This window comes from Mustela nivalis (genome assembly GCF_964662115.1).
Source record: "Mustela nivalis genome assembly, chromosome: 3".
Lineage (NCBI taxonomy): Eukaryota > Metazoa > Chordata > Mammalia > Carnivora > Mustelidae > Mustela > Mustela nivalis.
Window position 1 is genome coordinate 155,086,646 of NC_139022.1, and position 13,103 is coordinate 155,099,748.

The 13,103-nt window shown below is 38.7% G+C and overlaps 2 protein-coding genes across 5 annotated transcripts in view; one reads left to right on the forward strand and one right to left on the reverse strand.

The window, feature by feature from the left end:
- Positions 1 to 13,103, reverse strand: part of SUB1 (SUB1 regulator of transcription) — a 484,727-nt gene that overhangs the window by 114,513 nt on the left and 357,111 nt on the right. The window lies entirely within an intron of this gene.
- ZFR (zinc finger RNA binding protein) overlaps positions 1 to 13,103 on the forward strand; it is an 86,366-nt gene that overhangs the window by 13,445 nt on the left and 59,818 nt on the right. For 2 of the 4 annotated variants that reach the window (XR_014309969.1, XM_082724482.1), the window contains exons 3-5: positions 7,550 to 7,573; positions 9,051 to 9,333; positions 11,811 to 11,955. Coding sequence is in view for 2 of the 4 variants with exons in the window: in XM_082724482.1 (XP_082580608.1) it covers positions 7,550 to 7,573; positions 9,051 to 9,333; positions 11,811 to 11,955 (452 nt within the window). In the remaining 2 variants the exon portion in view is untranslated. The remainder of the gene's footprint in view (positions 1 to 7,549; positions 7,574 to 9,050; positions 9,334 to 11,810; positions 11,956 to 13,103) is intronic. The other 2 variants (XR_014309968.1, XM_082724483.1) reach the window with 1 other exon arrangement.

Here is a 13,103-nt window from a genome sequence, read left to right on the forward strand (position 1 = left end):
TCTGGGATCGCATCCCACATTGGGCTTACTGCTCAGCGGGGAGCCTGCTTCTCCCTCTCCCTGTATCCCCCCACCCTGCTCATGTGCTTTCTCACTATATCTCTCTCAAATAAATATTTAAAAAAAGAAAAGAAAGGAATTGTCAGGTAAAGAGTGTCTGGATGCCTCTGTAGGTTAAGCATCCAACTCTTGATTTTGGCTCGGGTCATGATCTCAGGGTCTCTCCGGGTCGTGAGGTGGAACCCCCTGATGGGCTCCATGCTGGGTGTGGAGCCTGCTTAGGATTCTCTCCCTCCCTCTCCCTCTGCCCCACTCCCCCACCCCATGCCTGCACACTGCTCTCTCATTAAAAAAAAAAAAAAAAAAAGAATTGTTAGGGATATTTCTCTCCCTTTTACCCAGAGCCAAGGCTGAGCTAGGAAAGGTTCTTCTACAATTTTCTCTTGAAAGGGAAAATGGACTTTTTTCTAATTCATCTTCTGTGCTGGTTTCTTGTGGGAGTCCCAGAGTTGTAGGCTATTGCTTCCCAATACCATTCATGTCTGCTAACACAGAAAATGATGTTTGTGAACAGCACACTGGGTAAACTGGGAGATTTGGAGCCCTCGATAGGAATATTGCAGTTGTAAGCAACAGACCTCGGGCTCTGACCATGTGCGCTGCTCATTTTCCCTGAGAACTTCTCCCTGTTACAGAATAGAAGAAAATGTTTTTGTTTAAAGGTGTAAAGAGCAGGAAAATGAATGATGAATCAGAGTTAATGCTCTATATCATAAAATGGTAGTTCTTGAAGCTTACGGTTTTGGGACCCCTAAAGCAGTTAGAGTTATCGAAGACCCCTAGAGCTTTTGTTTATGTTGGTTATACTTATTTACTGCCCTAGAATTTTTAAGAAGATATTTATTAAATGATTTCAAAATAAGATTACTACATGTTAACCCCAAGTTTCTTTATGTAACTATAAAGAAATAACTATATCCTGTCCTCCAAAAATAGGGAGACAAGGCATTGTTTTATATCTTTACAAAGATTTTTATAAATCTTTTTAATATCTCAATTAAAATGATTGGTGCTTTAGCAAAGGAAACAGTCAACAAAACCAAAAGACAACTGACAGAATGGGAGAAGATATTTGCAAACAATGTAATCAGATAAAGGGCTAGTATTCGAAATCTATAAAGAAGAACTTATTAAACTCAACATCCAAAAAACAAATAATCCAGTCAAGAAATGGGCAGTGGACATGAACATACACATCTGCAAAGAAGACATCCAGGTGGCCATCAGATACATGAAAAAGCACTCCACATCACTTGGCATCAGGGAAATACAAATCAAAACCACTATGAGATACCACCTCACACCAATCAGAATGGCTAAAATTAACAAGTCAGGAAACTGACAGATGCTGGTGAGGATGCGGAGAAAGGTCACTTAACTCCTGCACTGTTGCTGAGAATGCAAGCTGGTGCAACCACTCTGGAAAACAGCAAGGAAGTTCCTCAAAAAGTTGAAAATAGATCTACCCTACGACCTAGCAATCATGCTACTGGGTAGTTACCCTAAAGATAAAAATGTAGTGATCTGAAGGAGCATGTGCGAGCAAGTGTTCATAGCAGCAATGTCCACAATAGCCAAACTATGCAAAGAACCTAGGTGTCCATCCACAGATGATTGGATAAAGGGTGTGTGTGTGTGTGTGTGTGTGTGTGTGTAACACACAATGGAATACTATGCAGCCATCAAAAGAAATGAAATCTTGCCATTTGCAACAACGTGCATGGAACTAGAGGGTATTATGCTGAGTGAAATAAGTCAATCAGAGAAAGACAATTATATAATCTCCCCGATATGAGGAATTTGAGAGGCAAAGTGGGGGTTTTGGGGGTTAGGGAAGGAATTAATGGTACAAGATGGTATCGGGAGGGAGACAAACCATAAGACACTCTTAATCTCACAAAACAAGCTGAGAGTTGTGGGGGGCGGGGGTGGTTAGGGAGAGGGTGGTTGGGTTATGAACATTGGGGAGGGTATGTGCTATGGTGAGTGCTGTGAAGTGTTTAAGCCTGACGATTCACAGACCTCTACCCCTGGAGCAGATAATACATTATATGCTAATTTTAAAAAATATTTTTAAAAGTTTTTTTAAATTTTTTTGGTGCTTGGTCTGCTTCTGCATTCAGTGTGTTGCAATAAATTGTTTGGATTAAATTATATGAAGGCAATCTGTAATTGAAAAAGGGATAACCTCCTGGATCCGAGCAGGCCTTGGATCCTATTTTGAAAATCACTGCTGTACAGAAAGTAAAAGAGGTATAGGAATGTTTTTCCTGTTACCAGATGCCACTTACATGGACAGACCATTAGTATGCATAGATGTTTTAATGCTGGTAGTGACTATAACCTTAGTATAATGTAAATCCAGGTCATAATGGAATTTAAAGGCACTAAAAATGGGCTCAGAGTTGGGTATAGGTTAGGTCGAGACCAGAAATGTAGAAATTAGAATTGAGTGTGCTTTTCTCTCCCTCTGCCAGCCACTCTGCCTACTGTGCAATCTCTGTCAAATAAGTAAATTAAAATCTTTTTTTTTTAATTTTTATTTATTTATTTGACAGACAGAGATTACAAGTAGGCAGAGAGGCAGTCAGAGAGAGGAGGAAGCAGGCTCCCTGCTGAGCAGAGAGCCCGATGCGGGGCTCGATCCCAGGACCCTGGGATCATGACCTGAGCCGAAGGCAGAGGCTTTAACCCACTGAGCCACCCTAAAATCTTTTTTTAAAAAATTATATTAGAATACCTAGACAGGAGTATTTTAAATTTGTGGTTGGTTGGTCATTGAGCTAACCAGTTTGAAAATTATCTTTTATGCCCTCCCCCAGAATAATACATAATGTAATTAAAAATAGTATAGAAGGGAATTTTTTTAGATTTTATTTATTATTTATTTTAGAGGGAGTGAGCACACATGTGCGTGTAGTGGAGGAGGAGAGGGAGTGATTCTCAAGCAGACTCCACACTGAGCGTGAAGCCTGGTGTGGGGCTCAGTCACACAACCCTGATGAGATCATGACCTGAACCAAAACCAAGAGTCACTTAACTGACGGAGCCATTCAGGCATCCATAGAAGGGCTTTTAATGAAAACAACATTCACTTATTTTCTTAATCCCTTATCCCCAATTCCGCTTTGTAGAGACTCCCACCTTTAATGCATTCTGGTTTTTTTTTTTTTTTTTTTTAATTTATTTTTTATTTTCAGCATAACAGTATTCATTATTTTTCACCACACCCAGTGCTCCATGCAATTCGTGCCCTTTATAATACCCACCACCTAGTACCCCAAACTCCCACCCCCCACCCCTTCAAAATCCTCAGATTGTTTTTCAGAGTCCATAGTCTCTCATGGTTCACCTCCCCTTCCAATTTCCCCCAACTCCCTTCTCCTCTCTAACTCCCCATGTCCTCCATGCTATTTGTTATGCTCCACAAATAAGTGAAACCATATGATAATTGACTCTTTCTGCTTGACTTATTTCACTCAGCATAATAATCTCTTCCAGTCCATGCTGCTACAAAAGTTGGGTATTTGTCCTTTCTTTTTTTTTTTTTTTTTTTTTTTTTAATAAACATATATTTTTATCCCCAGGGGTACAGGTCTGTGAATCACCAGGTTTACACACTTCACAGCACTCACCAAAGCACATACCCTCCCCAATGTCCATAATCCCACCCCCTTCTCCCAAACCCCCTCCCCCCAGCAACCCTCAGTTTGTTTTGTGAGATTAAGAGTCACTTATGGTTTGTCTGCATTCTGGTTTTATTTCTAACTCCATATCATAAAATAATATGCTTCCCTGTGTCTTAATTTATTGACTTTTTACACATTATATTTTGATTTCCTATAATCGTAGTTAAGATTTAGTATATATTCTCTCATGCTTCTCATTTCTCCTTCCAAGTTAAATGATATGGCTGTTTCTGTTATTTTCAGACACTCCCCCATTTTCAACAAAGGTAGTCAGTATCTCAGTACTCTCTATTTTAGGAAAAGAATCTTGAAACTCTGGTGCTTTACTTTCCTTCTTTTCCCACCCCATCCCCCAACTTAGCTGTAGTTGTACTTGCGATTAACATTTATATTCTGTAATCATAGTTTATCTTCTGTAATTTAGGTTGATTCTAAAACTTTATTATGGCAGAAACTTTATTATGACTGTAAATAGTACTTACTGTGGACCCAGGTGGTAGTGTTCTAAGATTATTATTCCTAATGTGTTCCATTTTTACAACCGTGTACCACTTAATAGAAGAATATTCCTCAGTTCAAGTTCTAATGGATGTTTACTATTTTTACATCCTACTAATTGCTTAACTGTGGTATCTTTTACCAAGATCATGCCTTTCTTGAGTAACGTCATATTTGCTGAAGTCTTTTTTTTTAATATTTTATTTTATTTATTTGACAGAGATCATAAGGGGGGGAGCAGGCTCCCCGCTGAGCAGAGAGCCTGATGCGGGGCTCAATCCCAGGACTCTGAGATCATGACCAGAGCTGAAGGTAGAGGCTTAACTCTCTGAGCCACCCAGGTGCCCCTGCTGAAGTCTTCCATTACCTTTTTTCCCCCAAAATCTTTTTGGTGCCTTGATTGTATCTTAAGACTTTATTTATTTATTTGTCAGAGAGAGCGAGAGATTGAGAGAACGCAGAGAGGCAGGCAGAGGGAGAAGGCAGGCTCCCTGCCCAGCAAGGAACCTGATGGTGGGACGGACTCCCTGAGCCGAAGGCAGAGGCTTAACCCACTGAGCCACCCAGGCATCCCCCTTGATTGTATTTTAATGTTTTTCCAAGCTTCTGGTCTACTGTCTGTTGTCCAGTTCTTTATCTTCCTGGATATCATTCTCCTGGAGGCTTCTGTCTTTTTTCACTTCGAGTCCAAGCTCACTGCTTCTTTGGGCCCGATGCATAGCTGCTGACCTGGGCTCTCATCTCCCTCCTGGGTTTGGATCCACTATTTATAGGACCCCATGATTTCTTTCTTGGTTTATTTTTTTGTTAAAGTACATCTTCATGTCACTTCCAAAGAAAAGGTATATAGGAGGTAAACTCAGTTCTTGAATGTCAAAAGAAAAGAAAGAAAGGAAAAAACCCTTTATTCTGTCTTAGTGATTTAGCTGGGTGCAGAACTCTGTATTAATAACCATTTTCTCTCATATTTTTAAGACTTTAGTCAGCTGTTTTCTAACCACTAGTGTATGTGTTAAACTGGTTTTTGTTTAGTTGTATGCAGGTGACTTTTTCTTTGGAGACTTTGAAAGATGTTTTTTTTTAACCTTGAGATGTTGTGAAATGCTGTATGTTTCTAGATGTTGGCCCTTCATTCTATTTTGCACTCTGTAGGCCCTTTTTAAAAGATTTCATTCATTATTTAAGAGAGAGGAGGAGAGAACACAAGCAGGGAGAGAAGCAGGCTCCTTACTGAGCAGGGAGCCTGATAATGGAGCTCTATCCCAGGACCCAGGGATCATGACCTGAGCTGAAGGCAGATGCCTAACAAACCGAGCCACCCAGGCATCCCTCTGTAGACCCTTTAAATTTGAAAATATGCGTCTCCCTTCCAGAGTAGGAAGTATTCTTTCTTAATTTCTTTAATTTGCTTTTTTCTTTTCAGAATTCCTTATAGTTGGATATTGGACTTCCTAGATTTATCTTCTCTTTTATAATTTTTTATATCCTGATCTTGTCTATATCCCTTAACTTTATCTTCTGACTGATGTTAAGTTCTTACTTTATGACTACAAATTAGAGTTTGTGAAAATTCTTGTTTGTTGCATTGAGATATCCATTTCCTGCAGGACCATTCCTATTTCTTTTGCAGTTTCTATAGGCTTTCTTCGAATGGTGGTTTGGGTCAGCTATTTTGTAAGGACTCTCTGGCTGGTTTCACTTTCTGGTAAGCAAGGAGAAAGCTGGCCATTAACCTCCAGGTTAAGTCCAAGAATATAAAAGTGTTACTACTTTTTAATATTAATAATTCCTTAAATACTTTATTTACCTTTTTCTTCTCCCAAGAGAAACACCCTTCCACTTTATGTATTTCTTAACCTTGCTCGTCCCATATTTGTGTTTGTTTTTTAATTTGTTATTATTTGTCCTGGTTTAAAACTGATTTATTAGATTTAATTTATCTACAAAGGATATTATCCAAATAGAAGCTGCTTCTCTGCTGGATGAAATGAAAGTCTTTGCATATTTCACAGATGTTTTTATGGCACAAAATTTGGGGTTTTTATTTACTTATTTTATTTTAAAAATCATTTAGTGACCATTAAGTCTTAAGTTTTATGAAGGCATATAATTTAATATCTTATTTGAGTACTACAAACTAGGCGAAACCTTGGTTTAAAATATTTCAATCTTAGACTAATTTTGCTTAAACTAATTAGAATTTGACGTGACCTGAATTTTTGAAAATTTACGTAGCCACTAGATACTTAATTGAATTGCTATAACCCAGGCTGGTCATATACATCACATAAAAGTCAATTTTCTAAGGATATTTCAGATTGAAACGAATTTCCTAGATGGGTTTAAGATAATACACTAGAAAATCTTTATTCTGAACAACAGATTGTTGCCCTAGCCCTTAACTATAGGAATTAGAACTAGATCATTATTCTTCATGATGCTCTTGGTGGAGGATATGGGTCCAGCCGTACAGAGCAGATCTAACTATACAGATCAGACTTAGGTTAGGCAGTCATAGGCATGTAGTATATGGTAATTGCTAAGCGTACTGACATCCTGTTATATGCTTTCTGGGAAGGGAGATTATAAGATTTATTGTTCAAACTGAGACACACAGGTGTGAGAGCATACGGTTAATGATTATGAGGGGGCAGTAGGCTTAAACCAGAGCATATCATCATCCCTTTTTTAGTCACATGGACTTGTAAGGATCAGAGCCAGTATAAGTCAGATTGCTTGCCTGGTTGACTTGACATTCCTGTTCTGTTCCCACTCTGTTTTTTGTCCTATAGGACAAGTTTTGGAGACCAGGAAGTGTGAACAGATGTGCAATAAAGAGCAATGGGATGAATGGAAACTGTATAGGAATCCAAGATATCTGAATTTTTACATAACCAAACCCTTTTTATGCAGTGTAGTCTGAATGTGTGAAATTTTATCAGTAAATGTTAAATACAAGTTTCACAGAACTGGTATATTTATATTTTAAATATAATTCTTTTTTCAGTTCTAGGAATTTTGAAGATATACGTTATTGGCATTTTTTCTTAAGGCTATGGAATTATCCATAGAAAATGTCAATCCCAAACCAATTTTTCCACTATTACAATTTAAATTTCCCTTTTCCTGTCTTTTAATTGTCATATATGTAGAAAATATTAGCTACTTTTAATATCAAAATGTGGAAAACCTCATCCAAATATAAATTATAAGAGTTTCTTTGGACTTTGTTCTAAGTTTTTGTTTTTTTTTCTTTTTCATATTGGGCTGAAATCTGCCACCCTTCCATCCATTGGTTCTAGTTCTGTTCTCTGGAGCAGCATGGAGTAAGTCTCTTCTATTAGAAGGCAGCTCTCATATCTTCCCCAGTCACCTCTTCTAGACTGAATGTTCCTCCACTTTTTATGTGAAATAGTAGCCATACTTACAAGCTTCATATCGATTCCTTTTGAATACATTGTAATTACTAGTATTTTTTCTAATACAGTTAAGATGTGGTGGCCCCAGATTTTAATTCCATGCCATATTTGTATGGGTAGTGTGCACACCAGGAAGACTATGCTGTACTATAACCCATAAATTAGACACTTCTTAGAGTAGCTTCAGCTTCAATTCAGTCAGGTATTTTTTTCTTGGCTATTCTTAACTGTTGGCTCATATTAAGACTTACGGTCATCTAAGACCTGTCAGCTAAGTAACTGTTGGGGCTCTTCTTTTTTTAGAAGGCATTTCTGCCTTGGTAATAAAGCTTTAGCAAGTGTAATCTTGAGCATTTTAGAGAACCTAGAACGACAAATAGACTTTCATGTGCTTAACATCTATAAGCCTTGGTTTTATGTAACATAGACTCTCAATTTAAAAGTTAAAATTTTAAAAAAGTTAAACATTACTCTGCAAACTTTAGCTGGAAATTTATTTCATTTACATTGGAAAATGCTTTTGCCTCTTTGCGTTTTAAATTGTTATGATTGCAAAGCATCTGACTTAGGTCTCCTTTTGCAACATCTGCTACATTTTTGAGAGAAATAAATGTGTATAATGAAACACTGCCTGTAACTTGAGTAATTTATTTAAAATAATAGAGAGTCTGTTGTAGGTTTTGTGCCCTAGAGCAAGATTTCTCAACCTCAGCACTATTGACATTCTTCGGATAATTCTTTGTTGTGGGTAGCTGTCCTGTGCGCTGTAGGATATGTAACAGCATCACTGGCTTCCACCCACTAGACGCCAGTAGCACACACTACCACCTCCTCTGCAGTTTGACCATCAAAAATATCTCCAGACATGCCAGATGTCCCTGGAGGGCAAAATCTCCCCCAGTTGAGAACTACAACCCTAGAGTATCAGAAGTATTTAAGTCAACTGGGTAATAGTTTCTGCTTCATATGTTCTCTACCATTGGAGTTAGAATTCAGTATTTTTAACATTATTTCTTTGTAGAGATTTTTTTTTAACTGTAGAATATAAAGAACTCTACAAGCAACAAATACTTTTTTAAATTCCTAGTTTCATCAAGTTTTCTTTTCTTCCTACTACTGCTTTTTATCCCATTTTGTCATCCCTCCTTTGTAATATGGTCCATGATTTTAAGCATAGTATGCGTGACTGTCTAATGCACTAAGATTAAGGAATAAAAATTACACAACAGTAACAAATGTGGTATTGACTAGGCTTATTGTGTTCAAATACTTGGTGTTTCATAGTCGATAATTAAATTTCTAAAAAATGTGCTTTTTATTGTATTAAACTCTTAGATTTTAAAATTAAATTGTATTGTGTTTATTCTTCTACTCCACAATATAGCCAGCAGCCAGCTTCGGGTGTAGCCTACTCTCATCCAACTACAGTTGCTAGCTACACTGTCCATCAGGCTCCAGTAGCTGCTCACACAGTTACTGCTGCCTATGCACCAGCAGCCGCCACAGTCGCAGTTGCCAGGCCTGCTCCAGTAGCTGTTGCAGCTGCTGCAACAGCTGCTGCTTATGGAGGTTACCCCACTGCACATACAGCAACTGACTACGGTTATACCCAGAGACAACAGGAAGCACCACCACCACCACCCCCAGCTACTACACAGAACTACCAGGTAAGAAAACTACTAGTTTCAGTAGTCTTAACACGCAGCCATCACTGACCCCAGTGTATGATAATAATGTCCAAGCCAGTGCTTATCAAACTTGGGTCTTCCAAACTATACCTCAGATGATAGAAATGCATGTATATTCTTAGGTAATTTAAGGGCATAGTCCAAGAATTAAGTTCCCTTGCAATGAGTTTTTATTAATAATTCCCCAGAGTCCATTCCAGTCCATTTTATATCTATGTCTGCTTTAATTAGAAGTAATTTGCTTTAATTACTGGTTAAATATTTAACCAGGGTTTCCAAAAAAATGAAGATAATAGGGACAATGCACCTTGTTTGTACTACGGTGGTATTCCTCTGTCTCCTATTTTGGGAACCATGAGCCTAAACTATATGAGCCAAACAATTACATAGTGTCTTTTTGGTTCTTTACAAGGGCAGAAATTCTGTTCCCTGCACATTCTTCCTCTCAAAGTCATCTTTCTTCATATGTAACAGAAATTGATGCTGCTCTTATATTCTGTAGTTGCTTTTGGTTCTGTCTTATTTGGGACATGAAGATCTAATTCCTTTAGTACTATGTTTATTATGGTACTAAATTACTAGTTATTTAAATTTGATTCTAATCCTTTATTTTTCTTTTAAGATATATTTATTTATTTGAGAGAGAACATGCAGGAGGTAGGGGTGAGGGAAGGAGAGAATCTCAAGCAGACTCCCTACAGAGTGCAGACCCCCCGATGCAGGCAGGGCTCAGTCTCCTGACCCTGAGATCATGATCTGAGCCGAAATCAAGAGTCAGACACTTAACCGACTGAGCCATCTAGGCTCCCCTGGTTCTAATCCTTTAATAACTTGTTTTCTCTTTGTTGGCTTTAGGTTCTTCTGAACTTTGCCTAGTTTTTCTATTTTCTTTCTAATGTATGAGTTTATTTTGTTAAGTAATGAATTGACATATAAATTATAATCTTAGTATTTTTTATTAATATTTGGCAAGCTGTAGGGCACCTGAGTGGCTGGCTCAGCTGGCTGTGCCTAACTCTTGATTTCAGCTCGGGTTGTGATCTGGGTTCATGGGATGAGCCCCACAGTGGGCTCTCTGCTCTTAGTGGGGAGTCTGCTTGAAATTCTCTCTCCCTCTCCCTTGCTGCTCCTCCCTGTGCTCTCTCTGTAAAAATAAGTAAATAAACTTTAATTTTAAAAATGTGCATGTTACTAAACTCAGAATTCCTTTTTGCATGTGTGATTGTTTTCATTATGTCCAGAGGTGAAATGTAATAAATTCCATTGTTTTTAATAAGGCTAATGAAGCCCATCATTCTCTGGGCCCTGCCTACTTTTTCAGCCTCCACCTACATACCTTCCCATCCCTCCTCACTTTGTTTAGTGCCAGAATTCACCCAGCTGACCTTGATCCTCACTGCCTTGGAGATTTATATATAGTGTTCCTTCTGCCTGGAACCTGTGTTCCCCTTTCCTTTCCCTGATCCGGAAGTTTCTATCCATTATGTTAATGATAGTGGTAAATAGGGACACCTAGGTGGCTTAGTCGGTTAAGCGTCCAGGTCTTAATCTCAGCTCAGGTCTTGATCTCAGGGTCATGAGTTCAGGCCCTGCATTGGGCTCTATTCTCGGCATGGAGCCTTTTTAAAAAAATAAGTTGTTAATAATAATAATAATAGTAGTAGTAGTAAATAAAAAAGAATGAAAAGAAAGCTGGAATAGTCACAAAGCTTAGAACACACAGGTGGTCTTTACAGTGAGATCCAATTTTAAAGCAAAACTGCTATGAATTTCTTTTTTTTTTTTTAAAGATTTTATTTATTCGATAGACAGATCACAAGTAGGCAGAGAGGCAGGCAGAGAGAGAGGGGGAAGCAGGCTCCCTGCTGAGCAGAGAACCCGATGTGGGGCTCGATCCCAGGACCCTGAGATCATGACCTGAGCCGAAGGCAGCGGCTTAACCCACTGAGCCACCCAGGCGCCCCTGCTATGAATTTCTTAATAGAATTTTTTTTTTTTAAGATTTATTTTTTTGAGTGTGAGAGACACAGTGAGGGAGCAAGCAGGGGGAAGGGTGAGGGAGAGTGAATCTTCAAGCAGACTCCCTATCAAGAATGCAACACCAGACTTGATCCCAGGACCCTCAGATCATGACCCAAGCCTAAATCAAGACTACCGCTTAACCAACAGAGCCACGCAGATGCCCCCTTTCTTAATAGGACTTTAAAGATAAGCATTATTTTAAAATGTTTCAGTGATTTTTTTTTTCCCCTCAGGTGAAAGTTAAACATGCTGCTTGAAATGGTTTTGACCTTATTTTCAAAGTCCAAAAATAGATGGCCCTTTGTTTTGAATTTAACTCTTAAACATAGGTCTATAGTTAGTTTTTTGTTTTCCTTTATTATACTTTATAGAGTTGGGGATTTTTTCCTACCACTTCACTTATGGCAAGATCTTCTTTCATTCCCTTTCTTTAGGACTCGTACTCATATGTAAGATCCACAGCTCCTGCTGTAGCATATGACAGTAAGCAGTACTACCAACAACCAGCGGCCACTGCTGCTGCTGTGGCCGCTGCTGCCCAGCCTCAGCCTTCTGTTGCTGAAACCTACTATCAGACAGGTGGGTTTTATTAGCATACACAGTTTCATCGAAAACTACTCAAATACATTATTCAGTGTGCTTCATGAAAATACCCTTTTAAGTCCATCTAAGCTATTTTGTTATATTACCTCAAGAAGCAAATTGTAGCCATGTCCTTCTCTTCTTCTGCTCTGTGCTTTGAGTACCAAAGAGGGAGGAGGCTGTGGGGGCAATTCATAATCATGCTCTTCTCTCCCAGAGATGAATTTTTGTTCCTGGTCTTCAGCTTTACAGTTCTCTTTCTGCTATGAAATAAGCTGTACAATAGGAGTTGTGGTGATAACTTCTGGCCACATCCTTAGCTTCGCCAGAAATGCCCAGAACATACTGCTTGATTGCCTTTGTGTAACCATTGGAAACCCTTTGTGGGCCCTTATTTTTAATTCATCTTTTTCTGATCAGTAATGACAGTTGGATCTGTTTCCAGCCTCTGATATTACAGTAAATGTAATGGTTCAAATACAGGAAATACTTTGTTTTCAAGGAAGCCTACGTATTTGTAGTCTTTGTTTCTTTTTTCTTTCTTTAAAGATTTTATTTATTTGACAACAAGAGAGAGAACACGTGTGTGAGCGCAAGCAGGGACAGGGGCAGGGAGAGGGAGACATAGACTCCCAGCTGAGCAGAGGGCCCAATGTGGAGCTCAATCTGAGGACTCTAGAAACATGACCTGAGTTGAAGGCCCATGTTTAACCTTCTGAGCCACTCAGGCACCCTAGGATTTATTTATTTTGCAGAGCTCATGTGAGTAGCAGGGAGGGGCAAAGGGAAAGAATCTCAGTCAAGAATTGGATGCTTAACTAACTGAGCCATGCAAGCACCCCTTGTAGTCTTTAAAAGATGGATTTTTTGATAGAGATTCTCCTGATAACTTCTAAAACAAAGCTGAGTTCAGAGAAGTAGATAGTTCCTTTATTTTAGTTAATTTTTGAAGGACCATGGGAGTGTGGATAGACCTTCGATTAGGAAAGAGTCAGACTGGCTTCTAGTACTGGCTTTACCACTAATGTGGGTGAATGAGTTTTACTCTTTTCATCTCTGTTCTCTTATTTGTAAATGAGGTAGTTGACTCTGGGGTACTTCTACTTCTGAGATTTCTGTGAGTCCCATAAAAGTGATATAAAAAT